We start from the raw sequence: 24,528 nt of genomic DNA, 5'->3' as shown, positions 1-24,528 counted from the left end.
TTGCCAGAAGCGATTTCCTAAAGATGTATAAATAGCTAGGTTAAAGCTATATAATGTGTCATAAAGTTTAATCCCTTTAAACAAAATCCTTGAAAGGATTGAAATTGCATGAAGCAAGTCCCTGAAGGACATGTGCCTGAAGCACAAAATCTGTACTCAATGTTAATGTGCATAAATTGCCTCGGTGAGTATATTGATTATAATGTGTTTGCAACACATTAAAGCTTCTGAAGAGTTCAAGAAATATTTGTCTCGACTTAAAGATCGAGCATTATGCCAACGAGATTCTTGCTTATACTAAGAAAGTATTGAAGCATTTTTATGAGGATTATCCGTTGGACACTTTAAGGATTTTCAGGAAGTATATTGGACCGGACATCATATTTTCCAGATAAGGCTCAACTCCATCACCATCATTTTGGGATGATGTGAGGTATATTTGATGCTATTTCCGCATAACGCCATGTACGGGCATATTCTTTCAAGTGAACTTACAAATAGCCCAAGTTTTGTTGGAAACGCGGACTCTGAAAAATTTTATGATTTACATAGAGATAGCTCCCTGGAAATATATTTACTTACTCAACTACGAGAATTATTAATGGCTACATCCTCCACTCACTCCGAAAGATTCTCACTCCAAAAGATAGTCATGAAGACATCAGGGGGAGATATTAATCAGAGGGAGCATCCAGAAGTATGCTATACAGATTGTTGTACTCTTCTTTCTTCCTTCCATCAGTTTTCTACCTCACTAGGTTTTCTCCAAGCAAGGTTTTAATGAGGCAACCAATCTAGGGACATGTGGTCTCCAAGGGGGAGTGTTGTAAAGAAGAATGGGTGAAGCCCACATAGCCAACTAACATTCAAGTTCAACACAAAATCAAACCACACACCCACCAAATCAAACCACACACCCACCAAACCAAACCACACACCTACCAAACCAAATCACACACCCACCAAACCAAGCCATTTGCTTTGCCTATAAATAGGCATTATATTTGCTTGTAATGTGTGATGAAAAGAGAGAAGAGGAAGAGAAGGAAGAAAGAGGGTGAGTGAGTGAAGAGAAAGAGAGCAGAGAGAAATTCTCCTAGAGAGAAAATTCAGTGAGCCACACATATTGTAAACACTAAAGTTGTAGCCATATTATTTTATATAGTAAAAAGTTACTGCTGCTGCTCTCCGAAGACGTAGGCATAGCCGAACCTCGTTAAATGCTGTGTCTCATCCACTTTACGTGCAGCTCAATATTCGCACATATTTCAGTTCATTTTATAACACCACATCCGTTGTACTTTATCTTTCCATTTTTGTGGATGTTGAGTAGTCGCCGACTTGGACATCTTTAGCTGACTTTGGCCCCCATGGACATTTTTGTCGTTGTTCAGCTCATTTCTCTAACCAAAAAAGCACACCAACACCATATATATATTAATACTAAAAGCTTCACATATACACAGAGAGAGAGAGAGAGAGAGAGAGAGAAGATGAGCATAGAAGGGAAGGTGGTGTGTGTAACCGGAGCGTCTGGTTTCATAGCATCATGGCTGGTGAAGCTCTTATTACAGCGCGGTTACATTGTCAAAGCCACGGTTCGCGACCCAAGTCAGTATATATATCATTCCCTAATCTTTTCTTTCTTCTTTTTTCTTCATTAAAATTTGCTCATATAATAATTTGCACTTTTTAAATAACATATAGTATTCATGATTCTTCAAATCAAGGTATATATTAACTACGGGTGCATGTTGGAAAGAATATTTCCATTTTGGCATCACATACAATTGGATATGAAATTTTAAATTGTGAATAAACTTATGATTCCAAACAAACGAAAAAACAAAAAAACTTATATTCAAATTGAAACTTGGAAAGTATCCAAGAACTTTTTTTGTGTGGATAAACTGGAAGGGATAAATCCCGAACACAACAACAACTAAAAATAATCCGAACAAACTAATCTAGCTTTGGCTACACCAAGAATATCATCAAGGAGAAGAGAACCAATTCACAAGAGATTTGCGGTGCATGTAACAGTAAGAGTGCATAACATGTGAACGTGGTGTTAGAAGTTAAGTCAAATTATTACACTTAGTGAATAGTGACCTTTCTAATTAACATCTAACTCTTATAAATCTTAAATGGTGAACTCTAAACTTAGTAAATGTGTTGAGTTTTCTGTTGACGTACTGTCACATGATAGGTTACACTTATACCATATTCTCTACCACACAATATAAAGAGGAATTTTGATATTCCTCATTCTTTTTATTTATTTATTTCTATCTCTCTCCTTAATTTGAGGTAAATGGAAAAAAAGGAATACGTAAATTATTGTCCACAAATGCATACTACATTGTGGATTCTATCTCATTGTGTTGTGACTAGAGGTGTCAAACGGACCCAATCAGGTTGTGCACGGTACGAGGCCGACCTAATTAACTATGGCCTAACACGACACGAGCCCAATCAAAGTCGAGTCTGACACTGGCCAACTCAATGAATCGGCTCATTAAATCCCCGTATATTATATTATATTTTTTTTTAAAGAAAAATAGAACATTATAATATTAAATTTGTGCCCATTTTTTAAATAACATATGTTAAAAATTAATTATTTCTTTATAAATTAAATAATGACTTTGTTTTTTTAAATTTCAATATTTTAAACCAAAACAATAGTCTAGCCCTTGGGGCATATTTGAGTTTTTGAAGTTTCAATTTTAATGTAATATATAAGCTAATGTTTTTTTTTTATAAATAGAGATGCTTGGCTCGGCCTGTTTACTAAAGCCCAGTTTGGGATTGCTGTCATTTCTTTAAAAAGGTTACTTCTGTTGTACTTTAAAATAATTAGCTGTAAAGTAAAGTATGTTCATATTTGGTAAACAATATTTTTAAAGTGCTGTTAGTGCAAAAAATAATGTCAAAACTATTTGGTAAATTTTAATATAAAACGATTAAAACTGTGAATAATGACTAAATTAGACATTTATAAGTGTTATGTGCTAATCATTTGGTGGTAGTGGTGGTGGTGGAGTGAAGGTGGTGGTGAAAGAGATGGAGGTGAAGGTGATGGTGGTGATAAAGGTGAAGTTGGTGGTTGTGGTAGTGGTGGTGGTGGTGGGGATGGCGATTATGGAGGTGGATGTGGTGGTGACGTTAGCAGTGTTGTGGTGGTGGTGGTGGTGGCGGAGGATGAGGAGGAGGAGGATGTGGTGGTGGGAATGACGGTGGTTGTGGATGTGGTGGTGGTGGTGGTGGAGTTGGATATGGAAGTAGAGGTAGTGTCATTTTTTAAAATGAATTATGGTATGTTGTGAATTTAAAATTTTCATTAAATGCTCATCGCTACTTCTTTTGAAAGCAGCTTTGAAAAGCAACCCAGAGCCTGTTTTTGAAAGCTAATGTCAAATGGCCACTACTTTTAAAATAATCAAGATATTTTATTTTTATCAAACACCTTAAAATGTTAACTTTAAAGTGAAGCATATTTTGGCCCCCAAAAAAAAAAAAAGCAATTCCAAACGGGACCTAAGTGGGTTGGCTCGAAGTCCTAATGCCCGACTTTAAAAGAGACGGGTCGACCCGTTTGACACCTCTACTCTAAGCAACCTACATCCATGTTCCTATTACATAATGTTGGCATATGTCTATACTTGTGCCATAAGCACTTAAGCTTCTTCAGACCAACCAAACTACAAATTGAATATCATAGAAGCCAGCGACCAGCAGAAGCAAAAAATAATAAAAATAATAAAAATCTTGGCCTATAATGGTATATGGAATGAACAACTGGATTCATAATGCTTTCGGGTATCACCAACACAACATATAGGTAAGTGATCATTGCCAATATGATAGTGAAACACATAGCGGTTGACAAGAGCCACATAAATAAAATATGCTTTAGATAGGATCCGCTAGCAAGCAGAAGGGTTACTGTCATAGAAGCAAGAGAAAGACTTCTGATGATCAGGGTGCATAGCCTAACACTACAGTTCCAACATAACATGGTTTTTCTTAGGAGCAACACACATCTCCTCGAATGTTATGGCTACAAGGGTATACTAATGCAATACTTTTCAAGCTGTAATACTCTTGTAGCCATAGCCATCATCGTGTCTTTTGTTCTACCCTCGTCGTTTTCTGGTCGTCTTTTTCCCTTTTTGTAGTAGTGTATCATTAAAATTTGGTTGAAGTGGTCATCATCGACCGAACTAAAAATAATTAAGCTCACGTAATCAAAGTATATAAAAGGCTGACGTACCATGACTTCCAACTATAAATCTTAATGTGATGAGAGGAGAAGGATGAGCAAGAAAGGAAGGTGGTGTGTGTAACAAGAGCATCTAGTTTCATCGTATCATGGCCTATCAAGCTCTTGCTAGAATGAGCTTATATTGTCAGTATACATATATATTACATATTTCTTTATCGTTGGATTGTATGTATGTTGCATATTAAATCTACCAACACATTTAATAAATGCAATCCAACATCAGGGATTAGAAATATGTAATCAATTATTAACTTAAATACTTATTAGAGAATAATCATATATACATATACTATACTTCATTTCTTCTCCCTTTCTCTCCCTGAACTTGGTATCAAACTAATTACCAGCTTGCTAATCATTTCTTTTTCAATTTTATCTTTTTTACAGTTTTCTTTTTTCTTTTTTCTTTTTTTCTTTCTTTTTTTTTTTATTTAAAAGTACTGAGAACGTGTTCGGTAACTTTTTTTTTCTTCAATGATTTTCATTTTCAACTTCTTTGTTTTGATCACATCAACAAAAACTTGTGAGTTTCGGTTGTTGTTTTCATTTGTAATCATGTTATTAATGTTAGACAATTATGAATATGGACTAATCTTGCAACACATATCATCATCTAAATGTCTCTAACAAGTACCATGATAGAAAACCATTAGGTTCCAAAAACTTGAGCTATCAGGGAAATGAGAGTGAACAATATTGTAGATCAAGCCAACAGTGTACAAGTTTTTTTCTCCACGCTCGTGACCAGCATAAATAGAGAGTGGCTAAGAACTTCTTATCTCAGCCATCCATTAGAAGTGTTAGTGAGTTCAATATGTACCATACATGCAATTCAATGGCTGAGATTATAAATCCTTAACTACCTTTAACATAAAATCCTTAATGGACCTAGTGTTGGCTAAGAACTTCTTATCTCGGCCATCCATTAGAAGTGTTAGTGAGTTCAATATGTACCATACATGCAATTCAATGGCTGAGATTATGAATCCTTAACTACCTTTAACATAAAATCCTTAATAGACCATCTCCCAATTATATTTATGTCAACAACGTGGTTTTAAAATGTTTTGAGTTAATATTTTTACCATTAGGATACTTATACTGGAAAGATAATAAGGTTAGAAAAGAACTTTGGATATAAACACAATATCATCACCCAATAAAAATAAATAAATGGAGCATATGTATGGAGGGGCCCTTTTGATGAACTAATTACTTTTGCATTTATGCCTGTGATGCCACAGATGACTCAAAGAAAACAGAACACTTATTGGCACTTGATGGGGCAAAAGAAAGGCTGCATTTGTTCCAAGCAGATTTGATGGAAGAAGGATCTTTTGACGCTGCAGTTGATGGATGTGAAGGTGTTTTTCATACAGCATCCCCTGTTCTATTATCAGCCAATAACCCTCAGGTACTGTAGCATTCATCCCTTTACTTTCATTTCTGATGGAGTTCACAACTGAAATGGTTCTTTTGTCTACAAAATCTCAGGCGGAATTAATTGACCCTGCAGTGAAGGGAACCCTTAATGTACTAAAATCGTGTGTAAAATTCGCTACCGTCAACAGGGTAGTTTTAACATCTTCTATGGCTGCAGTCATTGTCAATGGAAGACCATTGACCCCTGATGTGGTGGTTGATGAAACATGGTTTTCGGATCCTTTTTTTTGTGAGAATTTTAAGGTAAGTGTGTAGGTTCCCATGCTTATTATCTTCTTCCAAGTTACACCTTTTATTCATGAAATTCATATTCATTTGTTGTATTTACATGACATTAACTAGAATGAATTTGTCACCTTTACAAGTATCTGCATCCAATTATGTAGGAGATGAATAATTATCCTATCTTTCTTCTTTCCTTTTATTCTCCCCTGTTCTTCATTTGTTCTACAGAAGTAGCTTCCAAGTTTTTGTCCATCTTCTTGAGCTCAAAATGTCTAAGTATTTGCATTAAACTATCAATTAAACGATCTCAGTTGTTTTTTCTGCCATAAAAAAAATAATAAAAAATAAAAATAAAAAATCAGTTGTTCATGTGATTCGTTGCATTGAGGTATGCTTAACATAAAACAAGGCATGAAGTATATCTTGGTTTAGTACGAACTTCTTTCTCTTCTCTATGTCCAGATCGCAAAATGGTATGTTCTTTCGAAAACTTTAGCTGAGGAAGCTGCTTGGAAATTTGCTGAAGGAAATGGAATTGACTTGGTCACCATAAATCCATCCTATGTGATTGGTCCACTCTTACAACCAAGCCTTAATCTCACTGTGGAGATGATTCTCAACCTCAAAAACGGTACACATCAGCAACCATATATGATTTTTCTATCTTTGCTTGGTTAGAGCAGACTATGATGGAGAGTCAGAATTAACTTAGTTGAGGCAGCTAGCATAATTGTTGAGTGTCTAAACATTTTCTTAGAGTATTAGGAATGTTTATCGAATGTTAACGGAATGTTGGTTCGGGTAACAAAATAACATTTAAAGTTAGTCATTTGATGTTAGATGATTCTTGTGATGCAAGTTTGTTTCTTTTCTATGCATGCAGATATTGAAGATGTAAACAGTTCAATTTATTCATGTAGTGATGTTAGAGATGTTGCCTCAGCTCATGTTCAAGCATTTGAGGTTCCTTCAGCTAATGGAAGATATTGTTTAGTTGGACATGTTACACCCATGGCCAAGGTTCTGAAGATTTTACATGAACTTCATCCCTCTCTGTGCCCACCTGAAAAGTAAGTTATAATTTGCAAAATGCCACAAAATGGCAATTTTCTTTTTCGAATATGACAAATTTCTAAGGGAAGGAAAGATTTATTCGTTTCATTGTTGGCAGATATGAGGAGGCCAATCCTTCTGAACCCACATATCAAGTATCACAGGAAAAAGCAAAAAGTTTGGGAGTTAATTTCCTTCCACTGGAAGTAAGTCTTAGGGACACTGTTGAAAGCCTCAAGGAGAAGGGCTTCCTCAAGGTTTGAATTATGCAACTGGCAGCAGCTTGCTCATTGCTCAAGTTTATCCAAAGAGATAGTGAAAGTAATATTCTTCATGTTCAGACTTTCTATATATGTCTGTATTTGCCCCCAATGTTCAGCTCCATTGAAAATGAATTAAAATGAAGTAACTTTTCAATCTCTGGTATACCAACCAAATGTGTCTTTAATTATCTGTTTTATAATAACAATTTCTATCAACTTTTTCTCATTGAGTTTTTATCCTAATAACTTATGGCCTGCTTGAATTCAATGAAATGAAATTGAAGTCTTTATTAATCCACAATCTGGGTTAAATCAGTGGTACAAAAAGGAGTATAGGGTGAGAAAATTACAACCATCCCCATATGAATCACAAAAATAGAAAAATCATTTATTGATGAGGATTTCAAAGAACATGTATAATTTTTAACAGAGTGTTCCTATTATACAGTATACACCTTTAAGATCTCTATAACCTCAAACACCTCTCTCCTTTAGTTATTAGGGGAAAAATAATGAAAGAAACGAATAATAGCCTGCAACTACCAATAATCCCCACATGAACAAACCCCATCACGGAAATGGTGAAAGCGATTCACATCTCGAACCAGAATCTCTCTATCGGCAAACTTGGAAATGAACTTCGTAACATAGTGACAATCTTCGCATAACCTCAAGTTCTTGGAAATCCGAATAGTTTCCCCCCTTTTGGTATTTATGAGTCCGAATGCAACTGCTAATTTTTCACTATGGCCTAATACTATTCGTTCCTTCTCTTCCTCATCAAGATCATATAGGACAACTTTAGTTTGCGGCTTATATCCTCTGTCCTTCATCTCTGTTGACAATTCAGCCAACAATGCATGGAGCTGCTCCATCTGTGGGTTAAACTCATCAACCGAAATGAATGAGTATATCTTCCTTTTAACTTCAATCCAACTCCGACCTGGGACCTTTTGTAGTTCTCGAGCTTCTAAAAGCTTCTTCACTTTTTTTACCTCATCCCACATCTTGGCTTCAGCATAAATATCAGCTAGAAGTACATAATTCCCAGCATTCCTAGGCTCAAGCTCAAATAGCCTTTTACTTGCTCTCTCCGCCAGCTCAACATTACAATGTATTCTACATGATCCAAGAAGAGCACCCCAAACCTTAGCACCTGGTTCAATCCGCATATCTTCTATGACTTTGGCTGCTTCATCGAACCGATTGGCACGACCAAGCAGATCCACCATGCAAGCATAGTGCTCAACGCTGGGATATATTCCATGTTCTTTTACCATAGAATTAAACAACATCTTCCCCTCTTCAACAAGACCTGCGTGACTACACGCGCCCAAGACACTAACGAATGAAATGTGACTCGGTGATACTCCATGATAGACCATGTCTTCAAAAATTTGAATTGCCTTCTTTCCATATCCATGAACGCCATAACTTGAAATCAAAGAATTCCATGAAACAACATCCTTCTTATTCATCATGCTGAAAACTCGTTCACCCAAGTCAAGCTTACCGCATCTGGCATACATTGTGATAAGGGTACTCATAACTGGAAGGATTGAATCAAGACTTCTTCTGAGGATATATCCATGAAGGAACCTCCCTTGCTCCAGAGCAGTAAGAGCTGCACAAGCTTGAAGCACACTAACCATTGTCACAGAATTGGGTAACAAATCATGGGCCTCAAGTATCATTTCCCGAAACAGTTCCAAGGCTTCATAAGGCCTCCCATTCTTTGCATAGCACGCAATCATAGCACTCCATGAAACTACATTTCTAATCTGCATCAGATCAAACACACTAATGGCATAAGAAACACACCCGAACCTCGCATACATATCCAACAAAGTGGTCATAACATGAACATGTGCCCCATATCCATGCCGCAAAATATGTCCATGAATCTCCTTCCCTTTCTGGAGGAATGAACTCAAACACTCTGAGACAACACAAGCTTTGATTGCATACGTATAAGTAAAACGATCAGATGAAACCCCAAGTGCATTCATTCGTTGATACAAATCTAGCACCTCAGTTCCATGACCTGCCAACGTAAGTGCTCTGAAGAGTGCATTCCACATATAAATAGTTCTTTTACGAGTTTTACCAAACACCTTACGTGCATTGTCAATAGAGTCCAATTCTGAGTACATCTCTATGAGTTTGGTAGCCAGAAAAGGGTCCTGGTCCCACCCACCTTCTACAAGGTGGCGATGCACGTCAAGCCCATCAGAGAGAGATTTATGGCGGGTGCAAGAGAGTATTAAGATTTCATAGGTCTGTTGGGACGGGTTGGGCTCGTGTGGGAGGAATTGCAGGGCTTCTCTGAGGTTTCCTTGTTTACATAGAGACTGTATTAACTTATTTTTGTTCACATCAAGCTTCTGAAGCTTTTCAACAATTCCAGCCTCATTATCCTGGAAGCCAATATATCACTGAGTATTCAATTGAGAAAGCACAAGGAAGAATTTGAAAAAACAAAAGGAAATTCATGCTTTTGCATGATACCAAGAATAATTCAATGAAACAGTGAAAAATATAACATTTGGAGGAAAGTGAGAAACATACCTGACCAAGAAGAAACAGGCAAAAAGCTTCCGCAATTTTCAGATCATTACCTTCTGATGCAATAAGACACTCACATATAGCTTTAGCTTTGTCAATCTGCAAAACAGTATTATAAGCACTGAAGTTAACAAAATAGAACAAGCTACACGACTCTCTTTTCTCTTGTTTTGGAGCAACGGACCAGCATAGAGTAGACTGAACTGACAAATGCCTTGCTAAATCGTTCAATACTGGAAGAAAAAAAAAAATAGAAAAGCACATAGAAGTTGTGAACATTACCTGAGATAACAATGATATTTTCTCAAGAGACTTTTTACTCCTTAGAAGACACTGAGCACGAGCAAGAGCTTCAAATCCTTGGGACACCCTGTTCTTTTCAAAACCAATCTTTGCAGTTGCGCACTTCAAAAAAGCACCTAAGATAAGAAAAGGAGGTTGCAACAAAAAGGATGGTACAAGATCGTGACCTCTTTCTGAAATTCCTTACCTCAGCTAGTGCCATAGAAAGAAGAAGATCGTGAATATATGGCTTGGCATCTGGATGCCGAACAGCTGCCTGACCAATATCTTGCACAAGCTTTACTTCACCAACCTGGATTGGAGAAATCTAGTGATGTCAATCTTACAAAACCATAAATGTTCTTTTGTTTTTTAGTAAAAACAGGATGCAAAATTTCTAATCATTAGAAATGGGAGGATACATTTCACACTCAAATTCAAGGTTTCAAGATGAGTTTCACTACAAACTACACTAAATCAATTTCCGAATAGAATTTAATCACTATTCAACAAGTGTTTAAGAATATTTCTTTAACTGAAATGAAAAATTAGTTAAATAATTATATATATTCAAACCAAGAACTGAAAGCTAAAAACTAAGCCTGCACTAAACCAAGTACATCGTACGAAACATAGCTGTACCTCTTGAAGCAGGCAAAGAACAGCTGGCAACCATGCCCAAGGGATTCGAAGGGAAGATTTAGGTGGAACCTTTCCCTTATAATTACCAGAATATTCTGGTCCAAAAATAAGCTTTTCTCTCACATCCATTAAGAGATCCTGGAAAGAAACCGAAAACAGGAGAACAAATTAAGACGTAAGGAAGAAAATTTAATTTTAGGATTTAATAAGATTTACAACAAAATAGCTGTCAAGTCCCTATTCCACTCTACCTGGCGAGATTTAACAGCATCTATGGTGTAACCATCATCCATTTGAGCAGTCTTCAAATCCGTTACTGATTTAACAACCTCATCTTTCTCAGCTTGATCGGGAACACCAATAAGCTGCAAGTTGATTCTGTGGCATTAAGTTACTAAATGCAGAATAATAAGAAAGTTTAGAAAATATGGACATGTTATCACAACGATGCATTTCATAATCATGTTCCCACGAGTAAACATTACACAAATTTCATATGCCATATAGACTCTGAGAACTACTATAAGGATGGCTGCTCAACAATTTAAGCTCACTCTGTTGCACACATAACTGCAGTGGAACACAGAATATGGGAAATAGGGGAAAAGGAATTAATGAAATGATAAACGTAGCCAGACAAAACATCAATTTACAAACCTACGATAGGAGCACATTGAATCTAAAAACTCTAAATAATTTCATTATTGACCACAGAATTAGACATCCAATCTGTAAATGCAATGACACAATTGTAAAAGAAATTAAAGCTCATAGTATTAGCTAATGGCATCCAAATCCCTATTTCACTATACAATTACAACATAATAACCTTTTTGCAAATATGAATTTTTGTGACACATGACCAAAGACATAGAATTGCCCCATATGGGCAAGTAGGAAAAAAAAAAAAAAAAAAAACACAGTTCACACCAGAGCTTTACTGCAATTCATCAACTGGGCTGAATAGCCACAAGTAAATTCAAAACAAATGGCAAGAGTGAATAATTTAGTCCAAACACAAGCTCACCCTTCTTGTATTGCTTAGCTTAGTGCTTCGAAAACAGAATCGCATTACAAGCATGCTTAACAGCACAAAACAAAAAGCAACTAATTCAGTACCCAATTAACCAAACTGCCACACTAAACAGAGACTGATTAAAGATAATAGATAAATAAAGCAGTGACCTGGTGATAGGTAACCGGGATTTCAACAGTGGCCTGAGCTGGAGCATTGTGGACGATGAGGGTTTGAACTGCATTCAGCATCCAAGGGCCGGTGAGATTACCATTCTTCCTCCTTGGAACCCTAGAAATACAGATTCCAGAGCTACTTGCTGTTCTGGAAAACCCCCAAGCGCAGACCTTGAATTCTTCCTTGGGATTAATGGCTCGGCAAAGACCACACCGAGATGGAATGCCGAGCAGGGCGTGAGCCAGAGCAGCCATGACCCTTTATTGGTGATGAAGAAGCATTGAGCTTCAACAAACTACATTCACTGGCTAGGGTTTTTGGGTAGACAAGAAACCGTTGGCTGTTTCTAAAACCCTCCCCTTTGGATTGCGTTTAAACCCTTTGCGTTTGTTTGGGAGTGAAGACTGCTTTTCTGTTGATAGGGTTAGAAGTTAGAAAGTGGGACCACGCATTACTTTCTGTACTTTCACTTTGCAAAATTTCACAAAATATCCTTACTTAATAAAAACATTAAGAAATCGGAAAATAAAAATAAAAACATAAAGAAAAAAAGTAAATTTTTTTGGGAAATGGAAAGCCGTATAAATTACTTTCCCACAAAAAATAGAAGTCTAACAAAAATTTAAGTCGAGTTTTTATGAAATTCAATCAAATTTTATATTAAAAAAGGCATAAAGAGAATTTTCAATAATAAAAATTTAATTGGCATGCGCTTTAAGGTCAGTTTTTACATTACAAAAGAAACATAATTTTTCCAATTTTGTTAGTGTATTTTCTTTTTATCTTTCCATGTTTGCCTTTGTTCCTTATGTCATTAGTTTTTATTTGGTGTCAATTTTGTTGACATGTCCAAAATGATGATAGTCTAAACTAGATGGGGAGGGGGTTTCCTCATAAACACACTATTAAAGTGTCATGGGAGTTCAAACGTGAGACCACTAACCTACAAATCAATGTCATTTTTCACTGGGTTGAATCCAGTTGGCAGGGGTATGGTTTCTTTATTTAACCTTTGTTTGCTTCCATATGTGAATTAAGCTCTCCAATGGCCCTTTTCGTAGTAGATTCCGGCCTTCTATGAATGACATTGTTGAGCGACCTCTACAGCTAAAATTTGAGTTGAGTGACCAAAATGTAACTTCAAGTATAGTTGACTGACCATTGCTACGAATAACCCTACTTTTATTGTCTTTCCCTTTGGGGCCGAAGTAGGACTAATGGTGCACCACAACACCCAATTGAGCGACCTCCACAGCTAATATTTAAGTTGAGTGACCAAAATGTAACTCCAAGTATAATTGAGGGACCATTGCTACGAATAACCCTACTTTTATTGTCTTTCCCATTGGGGCCGAAGTAGCTAGTACCCCAGCATTTTTATTATCCTATAATAGCTTTACATTGTCATCGCTACTCATTTTAGAAGGCATAAGAGCACAGAGTTTTCAGCCAATTATAGGTTTTCCAGCGTCATGAAAATTGTAGTGTAGGCCCCAGAATGGAGATGACAAAAAACAGCTACAATTTCCAACAAAATATCTAAAATTTACGAGGAGCATTGCAACACGAGGGACGACTGACCAGTTCAATTCATATAAGATGGAGATGATACTTCCATTTCTGTTTTACAGGATTTGGTCCATGTTCTGAAACCCCTAAGCCAACTTGCAAAACCATTCATGCGTTCATTTGCATAATATTTCAACAAAAGCCGGCCTCACATTCGGCATGACAATCATCAATCGGATTATTTTAGCTAAGAAATGTGGAAATCTGTTGCAGGGATACATTTCCTGATTACCAACTAAAAATTGACATAAGATATTTGACCAGGAAAATGAATAAAAGTAAAAAAGAACAAAACAAAACTTTGCGGCGTGACTAAATAAGAAAAAGTAACCCACACTCATAAATTGGCTGCCTCGCTATTCCACCTCAGACAGCAAGCAGAAAAGCTCACCCCAATGGATAAAAAACTTTTATGCTGATTCAGGAGCTTTTTCTTTCAAAAACCCTTGTGACGATACTTGAATTCCCAATTCTTGTTCATATCCCTTTAGTCGTGCAGTATACTTGTATGTATATCATACCAAACACTTCAATGCTCAATTATCACCATCATGTAACATTTCCATTATGTAGTTGCTCGTACTTCGGCCTACCACGATTAGTCTAGCCCATCCATAACTTCAAAACTCTATCCTTGCCACCAGAAACTACCTTCTCACCATCTGGACTCCAATCAACAGCATAAACCTTTCAAAAACAATTCACATTTCAAAAATAGGTTACAATATGCCAATACAAAGAGGCACGATCACGACGTGTGTAAAGCTTGTCACTCGTGCATGGGATAGTTTATTTCATGCAATACCAAAGAAAATTTAGAAGAAAACTAGAAATAGAAGAATCCAAAAATTGTACAACCGTTGCCTATAGTGAAGGTCTATTGATTTAGTAATAATCTAAAGTTTGGATATGGATATCTATTTTGTTTGTCTTCATAAATTTGTGGAATTAACTGGTATGCCCTTATGAATAATAAGGGTCATCAGACAGAAATCTGGAGGACTTAGTTCCCTCGAAGTAGCCGAACTTGTGTCTACTTCTATTGAGTTTTGTGAATATTCAAGACAGGTAAAGCAAGACTGGTTTACTGGTGCAGGCCCTTCAGGTATGCACGGGGTAATCTAATTCATGTAATATCTAAAACGCATTTGAGTAGAAATAGAAGACTTGCGTAAGTCCTTTAGCATTTTCTTTATGTGAGGAATACGTCAATTGATTTAGTTGACATCCCCTTGTAGTTTGTAACTGGTATCTGTTTTGGTATCTTCTTATATGTCTGTCTCAATTCTCCCCCAAGCATTCTTCAATAAATGTAAAACAATAGATCAACTGCCTTTGAGGTGAAGGGAAAACATACCTCATCTGCATGTCCTGGAAGGTCTTGTTTTAATTTCCGTGTCCTGATATCCCAAACCTAGATGATCAAATAAATTTCATTCACAGGTCAGGGATGCAACCACGAGAAATTCTACCATTAGCAAAAGTGCATAGTACCCCAAGCAAAGTAAACAATAAAACGGGGAAAAAAAAAAAAAGAATCTGAATTTAGTTTCCCAAAAGCTGGGAGTTCATATTTTTGATGAAAAATTCAATAATCGGGGAATTGAAAATAAAGATCAAGGTTGCCAATAATGTTTGCGTCATGACCATGTACATAACCACAAAATTCCTGGTCAAAGCTAAGAAATCCGCCTTAGAATGGCAAAGTGACTATAGGGAAATTAAAAAAACAATACTTTATTTGTCTGATGTATGAAACAATATTAGGCTGGATATACAAGCTTAAATTACTTAGATGTCATGCAGATGAAAACTCATGTAGCTTACATACAAACTGAGATTTAAACCACTAGTAAGATTTGAGATGATTCTTTTGGTGACATATACAACTATCAAAATGCAAAGAAATCGCATTTCAATTATTTTCCCCATTTGCAATGTGAAATCTAACAACCTCACTCCTTCGGTCAAGATCTCTTATCACCACTATAAAATAAAATAAAAAAGTTCATTTTGAGTAAATGTTTTACCTTCAGAGTGGAATCTTTGCTGCCACTTAAAAGTAGCCTGCTGTCTGCCGACCAGCTGTGAGGTAACATGCAATGTAATAATTAGCCACACAACATAAGCAATTATCCAAAATATAATAATTCCAATTCAGACCTGATCTGGTAGACAGGGCCAACATGGCCCCGGAAAGCTGCAACAAATTTTCCTGTAGTACCATTCCATAACTTGACAGACCTATCAAATGAGGCACTTGCTATCCATTGCCCATCAGGTGAAAAGTAAACGTGGTTTACAAGCTGTTGGCAAAAAACATTTTCAAACATCCATTATAAAGCTTAAATGATAAAAATTGGAACTTCATATGTTGGCTTCAACTATCATCTTATTTTTTTTTTGAATAGAAACATTTTTATTCAAATTGTAAGGATCAAAACAAGACATTTAGACTGTAGATAAACGAAAACACTAGCCGACGAAAAAGACACAAGGCCACTCAACACCTAACTAGCCAACCAAACATAAAACAGCCCCTTAAGATACTACAGCTAGCAGATTGCGCATAATTGAAGGATAGGGTACATCCTTAAAGGCAGGGGAAGTTGATGCCCAAAGGGCAGCCCAAAACTTCACTCTATCCCATAACTCTGCCACTCCCACTCCCTTATAATCCTCAAAAATTCTCCTGTTACGTTCCAGCCATAGGTTCCAAACCACTGCCTGCATCAGACTACCCCAGAGAACTTTTGCCTTCTTTCCCCTTCCCAAAGCATCAATTCTGATGGAAAAAAGTTCAAAGCAGCCTTCTGGTATTACCCACACCGTATTAACTTCTTGCAATAATGTTTCCCACAACTTTAGGGAGAAAGGGCAATGAAGAAGGAGATGGTTCACGCTGTCCCCTGCCATATTACATAGAGCACACCAGTGAGGGCTCATGCACAAATAGGGACAACGTCTCTGTAAAGTATCCCCAGTATTTAGTTTTCCCAACACCGCTTGCCACACAAAGATCTTAACTTTCAGAGGAGTCTTGGCCTTCCAAATTTGAGTGTACGGGGGAAAGATCTCCCCTCACCACAATTCTGAATATGAGAACAGAAAGAATGACAGGTGAATAGACCAGAGGGGTCAAACTTCCATATTCTCTTATCCAATCTGGAGGTGAACAACCTCACACCCTCCAATAGATCCAACAATCTAGCCACCTCTGTTATCTCCAATTCATTGAGATTCCTTCTGAACCCAAAATCCCAGCTGAGAAGGAGCCCATCCGAGCTCGCAAAAGAGGAAATATTGTGGTTTTGCTTCCTGGACAGATTGAAGAGTCTTGGGAACACCTCTTTCAAAACACCACCCCTGCCCCAGTCATCTTCCCAGAATCTGACCCTAACTCCAGAACCTACCACAAAAACACAGCCTTGAAGAAACAGATTATAGCCGCTAGAAATGTCCCTCCAGGGGCAGCGGCAAGATCCCCGAGTCGCAGGTTTAGCATCCCACCCATTTGTATCCATTCCATAAATACTTCTGATCACTTTATGCCAAAGAGCATGAGGTTCATTAGGAAACCGCCAAAGCCATTTTGCCCGCAAAGCCACACTTCTAGCCCTCAACGAACCCACCCCTAACCCTCCACAGAATTTTGCCTTGCCCACCACCTCCCAACTCACAGCGTGGTTACTTTTCCCATCCAAGCCTTCCCACAAGAAATCTCTCATAAGCTTCTCTATTCAACTATCATCTTATCATAAACATGAACATGAGAACACATAAAGAACAAACAGCACCAGAACTATATTTATATATATCCTCCATATTGTAAATGAGTAACCGGTAACCATAAAGAGCAAGCACTAATCAGAGTTCTAAGTTCAAAACTGGTACTGCCATGAAGATAAATCATGCATATTATTAAAACAAGCTGCCATCTGAAAATTGGAGATCAGTTCATCTACTGTGAAAAAAAGGATTAGCCTAAGAATTGCACCCAAGCTAGACTCAGTATAACAGATGGAATCAACACCTTCTGCTGATTGGCATGACATAGTATAAGTGGCAGCGAAAAGCAGTGAGAAATTAAAAAAGGGCCTTTTGGCTCCTCATTTTGAAAACGGTTTTCGGTTCTAAAATCATGGAAAACAGAAAATTGTGTGAAAACATGCTACCAAAGTAACCAAACAAGCTCCCACAATTATTTTCAGAAAACTAGTTCTTATTCTAAATAAAATATCCCTAAAATTCTGTGACGAGAACACCCAAACAGAAGCTAAACATGTACTGGCCCCAAAAGAAAATTTGCTTCCTCCATCTCATCAAGACTTGACCAATTACTCTTCCAACCAAACAATTACACTGCACAACGCAAAAGGGTAACTACCTTTTTCTGAAAAATATACATACATACATATATATATATATATATATATATATATATAGAGAGAGAGAGAGAGAGAGAGAGAGAGAGCGATAAAGAAAGAAAGAGAAAGGGAGCAACGTAGGAAATTTTAGTTGCAATTGTTATTTTAAGCCATAACTCATAAGTAGACAGAAGAACGCAAGTTGGAAAACTAAGATAGTCCTGCGCCTCCAAAACAATGATCAACAACTTGGACTGCAATTCAAAACGGAACATGGCATTACAAAAATTATTTTACCTGTTGATGACCTGTCATGCGAGTTTTCGGGTGTTTGCTGACAAAAGGTTCCCATAGAAACATTGTAAAATCATCAGATCCAGAAACCAATCTTTCAGGGGCATTGCCTTTCATTTTGTTATACCTTTCCAAGGCTGCCTATATGTCAGTAAATGAAAATATAATTAGTTCCTTGGAGGGAAAAAGAGGAAAAATGTTATGCAGGTAAATCTTCCCAGAAATAGCCGCTAAACTATTGTCACAAAACAATACAAACAGTTGGATAACGTAGTGGAGAGAGAGAGAGAGGGAGAGAGATAGATAGATAGATAGACAGATAGAAAGATAATCATATCAGAAGACATTTTCCTCTTAGCCAGCTACTGTAACTTAATAATCACAAAAAGGGTGTGTGGCACCGAAAGTAATTACAAGCATGCAAAATAAAAGCATAAAAAGAAAACTCTATTCAAGCTTAGTGAGTTCTGAAAGAATCAGCATCCTAAAAATCCACAATACACACTTCTTCAATACTGCTATTCCAGCTTAACAACTCTTCAATCGAAGGTCAAGAATTTGCAGTTCCCAATTAAAGAAGAATGCAACAATGGAGATCAAAAGAAAACATTTTTCAAGAACTATACTCAAGATAAGACTTGAAGAAACCAAACACCACCAGATACAACAATATACTATCTGCATTACAAAAACGAACAGATATGATCTAGACAACCAAACCTGAAGCCTTTCCCTCAACAGCGAATAACACCCACCCCAACCAAAAAAAAAAAAGGAACTACAGTAAGCACAACAAAAATTGGATGGCATTGATGCACATAAAACGAATTACAATTTCAAAACAAAATGTAATGTTTGTGAAGGAATTCGTACTTTCTTCATTTCCTCTGGAGATGAATATTGCTTGCAGGTGTGATCAAAGGCTCCAGTACGAAGAACATATTCAGTACTCAATGCAAGAGAGTTAACCCAATGACCATGACCCTAAACCGTAGAATATCAAGATATCAAGATCATGAAATGTAAAATATTAATAAACAAGATACATGAGCATCAACAAATTAATTTCAACAAGCGCCATTGACAAGGAATATTAAATTAGACAAGATAAGCATATCTCTGACCATAACTGATTAAAAAGAAAAACAACAGAACAATTGAATTACAAAATCATGATCTAGAATTCGAAGCTTGAATTATTATTAAGAAAGACAGACAATAGCTAACACAGACGTGACACACACAACAGTTCCTTATAAAAGAAATCTGAAAACCTTTAAAGGAAACATCATAACAGCCTATAAACCATCATAAAATAAGGTCTGAAAGACTGGAGGGAAAAGATTATAATTGAAATCCTCAAAAAAAATCACTAGACTTCAATCAAGAAGCACTTATCTAACACAACCAACAAACCATAGACATGCCATACTAAATTACACGAGATAAGCATATTTCTGATCATATTGATTAAAAACAATAGGAAACAAACAAATAACAGAATAACTAAATTACAAAATCATGATTTAATATTCGAAATTTGAATATTAATAAATAAAAAGATAGACAATAGCTAATACAGACAGGACACAGACAACAGTTCATTATATAAGAAATTCATGAAACAAGGTCTGAAAGAAGAGAGGGAAATATATTATTGTTGAAATCCTCAAGAAAACCACTAGAATTCAGTTAAGCACTCAGCAATATCTAATACAAAACCAAATCAAATCAACAAATCTCGAGATCAACATAAAGCATAGAGAAATAATTTAAAGGGTATGGAAAGAATTCTATTGACATGAGACTACACCAAACCACTGCCTGGAGAGGAAAATAAATTAGGTATTCACAATAAAAAAATTGCATATTTACAAAAGCGACCAAGTAATGAAGCATAAATCACAGTAACTGAACTAACCATGAACCAAAAGCTGTGTCTTACTTACCTTAAGTTCACGAATTAGCTTCCCCTGTGTGGTCTCCCAGACTTTGATAGTACAATCCTGGGACCTGTGACAGTTAAGATGGAGATATTTGTTATAAATCTGTACAGAACTTCAGCTCAATAATGTTTTCAAAACTACATGAGCTAGTAATATTGTTATCTCAGAAATCTTGACCTGAGAATCTTTTTCAAATGAACAAATTCAATAATCTGTTCAAATCGACTCATCCGATTATTTCTCTTTCATTTCTAAGTAACGAGATCATGAATTAAAACCAATTGGAGGGTTTTCTTACAACACAAGGGAACATGGTGTAAATAGATTTCAACATAAGTCGAAATGACTAGTGAGTGCTAATAACAATTTCCTTTTTTCATTAAAATAAATAAATAAATTTGTTTCATTATCGTTGCAACAACTAAGAAAAAAGCATACCCTGTATATATAACACCATCTCCCCCCCATTTTACACACGTCACTGCAAGTGTGTGGCCACTAAGACATATAACAGATTTCCTCAATGTAACGTCCCATATGCGTGCATCACCATCTTTGCTAGCACTTACAAAGCGTCGACAGGGAGAGTTCAGGTGGACTGGTTCCCAAGAGATTCCAGTAATCCATTTCTTATGGCCCTAAAAAATTAATGGAATAATATTTCATCAACCACATATCCACGAAAACAACAAAATAGAAAAGGTGTGTCCTCATATGTGTCAGAAACAACAAATTACAAAATGTAGCAATCAACTGAGAAATTTAAAATGATCAGTGATTGAAGTATAGAAACTTTACTATAAGCGGATTGCCTGATGGCTTCCCAGTCTGTGGATCCCAACATTGGAGTTCCCCGGCTTTACTCCCACTAACAAGATGTTTACCATCAGGCGACCATGCAATGCAAAGGACCCAATTCTTATGTCCTGAATAAAATAAGGTGTACTTTCATTGTGCAAATAATAGAAAGGTAATAACGATGAGGGGGTGACAATCCTCTTAACTTATAAATTTATGTGGGAAAAAAAAGGAATAATAAGGTTAAAATTTCACTAAGGCGTGACATATGAAGATGACTTCTACATTATAATAAAGTATTTTTAAATGTGAATCATCAAAGAAAAAAGTTTAAAATGACAAAAAGATGAAATAACTTTATTCTCACTTATTATGCAGCACACCACAGCAAGCATAAGTGTGCTTTCACCCTAAGAACCCACAGCATGTAAAATTCCCCATCTAATATGGTCTATGTGACAAAACCTTAAAATAAAAATAATTAATTTCATTGTCCATCCTGCTAAAAATAAAATAAAAAATCATTATCCATCCTGCTAAAAAAAAATCATTATCCATTTCTAGTCACTACAGTAATCCAGGAAAATATTTTCTCAAATATCCAAGTTATATGTAATTTCCTTTTCTTTTTTCTTATTTTGATACACAAATTTTTTCTGCTGTCTTATATTAGTTTTCATAGTGTACAAAAGTTCAAAAGGTACAAAACTAGGAAAGTGATATGAAACCCAGACTCCAAACCTGTACATGTGTACAACGGTGTCTGAGTACCAAGGTCCCATAGTCGGACAGTGGTATCACCAGAACCACTCGCCAACTGTCGGCCATCAGGACTAAAAGCAACTGAAAGTACAGCTTCATTGTGACCTGCAATGACAAAACAATAGCTTTGATTCAATAATAAACAAAATAAAATTCAAGCTGCACATTAATAACAAAAATTGGCATTTAGTGAGTCAATCCGGAGAAAGGTTGACCACAAAAAAAAACAATTAATCAGGTCCATTATGAAGCCTAAAAAATTATTCGGTTCAGAGAGCTCTGAACATTAGAATAACATATATCACAAACACTTGTCCAAAGAAAATTTTTGAAAAAGAAAGACAGAAAAATGAAACCATTAATGTTAAAATATTACAATCATAAAATTACAAACTAAAATTGGGTGGTGGGGGGTAAGAGGGAGTGTATTTAAAGAGAAAAATCCATGCTATTTAGCAATAAATACGTCCTTAGTGTGACATGGATAGGAGAGAAACACCCATACCAGCAATTGTTGCCGAGCACCGATGAATAGGACGAATTCGGAAAATAGCTTGTGGTTGATAAACTATTTTCAGTACCTTCTCAACAGAAACTGCCAAGGTTTTTTTTACCAGAAAAGTGTATGAAATGAAAAAGTAGCCCAAAATCTTTAGTTGTCAAAATTGTTTAAGATATACACAATTATGGAAGATGAAATGTTAACTGATACTTCTGTCATGATTTAACTAACTTTTATTCTTCTCCGAATATTTTCCAAGTGACTCAAGAAGTTCCTGATCTGATATATAGAAAGCATAAGGCAGCTTGTCCTCCTGAACAAACACAAAATGCAGACGTCATTACTTATGTGAGCATGTAAAACCACCACACTAAGAAGCAGGATCCACAACAATGGCCATAAATCATTGCTTGCTAATATATTTTGTATTATACGAAACGCACCCATAAAACTGTAATTCTTGAGGATGCCTGCATCACTTATAAATGACGCATGTGTCTATGTCACATTTTCTTCTCAAAGAAAAGTTCTTTGCAACAACAACAGCAACAAAAACTGCTACAATCCTATCAGTTCAAAAGAAATATATTTGTCTTCAATTTGTCTTAGTAATTTATATTACTAACTGACATTCTACAGCTTTAATCAGGTGAATTTGAAAACTTCACAAAAAGAAGAAGAAGAAAAAAGTCATAGTACTCTTTTTTTTCGTCTCTTTTTTAGGTTTGAGGGGAAGTGGTTTCTTCAAATGGAACCTAAAGTGTAATACAGAAATTTTAACTAAATCATAAAATTAAATTCAACATAGCCGAATTTTTCAACAACCAAAAAAAGCAGTTAAAGAGACAAAATTTTACAAAGAAGAGCTGAAAATGAGCATACGTTGTTGAGAAGCTGATTGACGATTTGCTGAAGGTGTTGCGGGCCGGTGTTTTGGGGAAGGTATACGGAATTTCCCAATGGCGTCCCTTCTGGGTCCGTCAGAAGGCACATCACATTCTTCCCCTCTGGTTCCACCTCCATGGTCATTGCTTCTGAACTCTCAAATTCAAAACTTAATCTTCTATACAATTGAGATTTCGGGGTTAGTATTTTGGTTTGGGCACTGCGAGTAAATTGGGGACGAGGGTTTTAGGGTTTATGCTACAAATGGGTTTCTTAGGGTTTTAGTCGTACTGATTTTCTCTAACGCGCGGGATGTCAAGTTGAGGAGGGATAGATGCGGGAAGGGCCTTAGTAGCCGTTGGATGAATTTTGTGGCTCAGATTAAAAGAAGAAACTTAACCGGTTTAAGGATAATATTAATAGAGTGTTGCTAAATGAACCCTAAAATTAACTGAGTACACCCTATAATCTAAGTGCACCCTAATATTTAAATCAAATTATAAAATTAACTCAGTACATCTTATTTAACTACCAAAAACACTCATGGTACACCGTAATACACTTTATCACACAACATCTAACCCATTCATGAGTCCAATTTTACTGTTACCAAATGTCATGTGCCGACATGTTTCCCTTCTATTTTTTTGACATGTGGTAAACCACTTAACAACACTTAAACCTGTGAAATCGACCCCCCATCATCCCCCCACCCAGCCAACCCCATCCTTCCTCCTCCGACTTAAGCCCTCTCGCATCCAACCCAACCCTACCACCATTGCCCTTCTCTCTCTCTCTCTCTCTCTCTCTCTCTCTCTCTCTCTCTCTCTCTCTCTCTCAACCCAACCCCACCCTTCCCCAGTTTATCGCCAGCCAACCCAAACCCGACGAGTATAAGATTCTAATAAGCCCGTAATATCGTGTTGGAACCCATCTCCCTTCAACTAGTGGAAGAAGGAAAATTCCACAATGGGTTTGTTTCTTAAGACTATTGAGGTTGCTATCAACCCCAAAGGTATCTAATTAAGAAGAAATAGGTTGTATTTGAGTTGTTGGAAGTTGGTGTTTCTAGTGCAAACATCAACATAATTGTTATTAGATTCATCAGAGGGTGAGGAGCTAGAGTTCTAGTGGGCAAGTGTAAGAGCCGTTTGGGAATATGCTCACTTGAAACCACCAACACCGTAGATGAACATCAAATTATTATTGTTTTGGGTGGGTTGAATGCATTAACCAAGTCTAATGGACGAACGCCACATACACATGGAAGATTCTGACTCATTGCAAAAAATTTAGAGCAAATAAGATAATTTGGATGAGAGAGAGAGAGAGAGAGAGAGAGAGAGAGAGAGAGAGAGAGAGAGAGAGAGAGGGAGGGAGGGACGGTGGTGGTGGGGTTCGGTTGGATTCATAGCGTTCAACGTCGCTCCATCGAATATTAAGGTTGAATAT

At 36.6% G+C, this 24,528-nt stretch overlaps 3 protein-coding genes across 4 annotated transcripts; 1 reads left to right on the top strand and 2 right to left on the bottom strand.

Annotated features, from left to right (window-relative positions):
- Positions 1 to 1,493: 1,493 nt before the first annotated feature.
- On the top strand, positions 1,494 to 7,424 carry LOC117620082 (tetraketide alpha-pyrone reductase 1-like). The gene is made up of 6 exons (XM_034350176.1): positions 1,494 to 1,611; positions 5,533 to 5,702; positions 5,783 to 5,974; positions 6,419 to 6,587; positions 6,840 to 7,026; positions 7,128 to 7,424. The coding sequence occupies exons 1-6, from the start codon at positions 1,494 to 1,496 to the stop codon at positions 7,270 to 7,272; spliced, it is 981 nt and encodes a 326-aa protein (XP_034206067.1). The 3' UTR covers positions 7,273 to 7,424.
- Positions 7,425 to 7,540: 116 nt separating this feature from the next.
- LOC117620079 (pentatricopeptide repeat-containing protein At3g46790, chloroplastic) lies at positions 7,541 to 12,325 on the bottom strand. Of its 2 annotated transcripts, none has more exons than XM_034350171.1 (7): positions 11,947 to 12,325; positions 11,013 to 11,126; positions 10,762 to 10,899; positions 10,328 to 10,432; positions 10,120 to 10,242; positions 9,841 to 9,936; positions 7,541 to 9,689 (listed from the first exon to the last, which is right to left on the bottom strand). In XM_034350171.1, the coding sequence occupies exons 1-7, from the start codon at positions 12,205 to 12,207 to the stop codon at positions 7,812 to 7,814; spliced, it is 2,715 nt and encodes a 904-aa protein (XP_034206062.1). In that variant the 5' UTR covers positions 12,208 to 12,325; the 3' UTR covers positions 7,541 to 7,811. The 2 variants fall into 2 exon arrangements, with proteins under 2 accessions (XP_034206062.1, XP_034206063.1); XM_034350172.1 differs by lacking the exon at positions 11,947 to 12,325 and adding an exon at positions 11,789 to 11,925.
- Positions 12,326 to 13,524: 1,199 nt separating this feature from the next.
- On the bottom strand, positions 13,525 to 23,379 carry LOC117618857 (notchless protein homolog). The gene is made up of 13 exons (XM_034348601.1): positions 23,074 to 23,379; positions 22,423 to 22,504; positions 22,195 to 22,284; positions 21,669 to 21,794; positions 20,928 to 21,055; positions 20,568 to 20,767; positions 20,133 to 20,196; positions 19,057 to 19,167; positions 18,187 to 18,324; positions 15,686 to 15,828; positions 15,553 to 15,607; positions 14,880 to 14,936; positions 13,525 to 14,209 (listed from the first exon to the last, which is right to left on the bottom strand). The coding sequence occupies exons 1-13, from the start codon at positions 23,218 to 23,220 to the stop codon at positions 14,126 to 14,128; spliced, it is 1,425 nt and encodes a 474-aa protein (XP_034204492.1). The 5' UTR covers positions 23,221 to 23,379; the 3' UTR covers positions 13,525 to 14,125.
- Between the last annotated feature and the right edge of the window lie 1,149 nt (positions 23,380 to 24,528).

Source organism: Prunus dulcis, chromosome 2 (assembly GCF_902201215.1).
Source record: "Prunus dulcis chromosome 2, ALMONDv2, whole genome shotgun sequence".
In the NCBI taxonomy this organism is placed as follows: domain Eukaryota; kingdom Viridiplantae; phylum Streptophyta; class Magnoliopsida; order Rosales; family Rosaceae; genus Prunus; species Prunus dulcis.
Note: the sequence above shows the minus strand (reverse complement) of the source record. Positions and strands in the feature narration are given on the sequence as shown.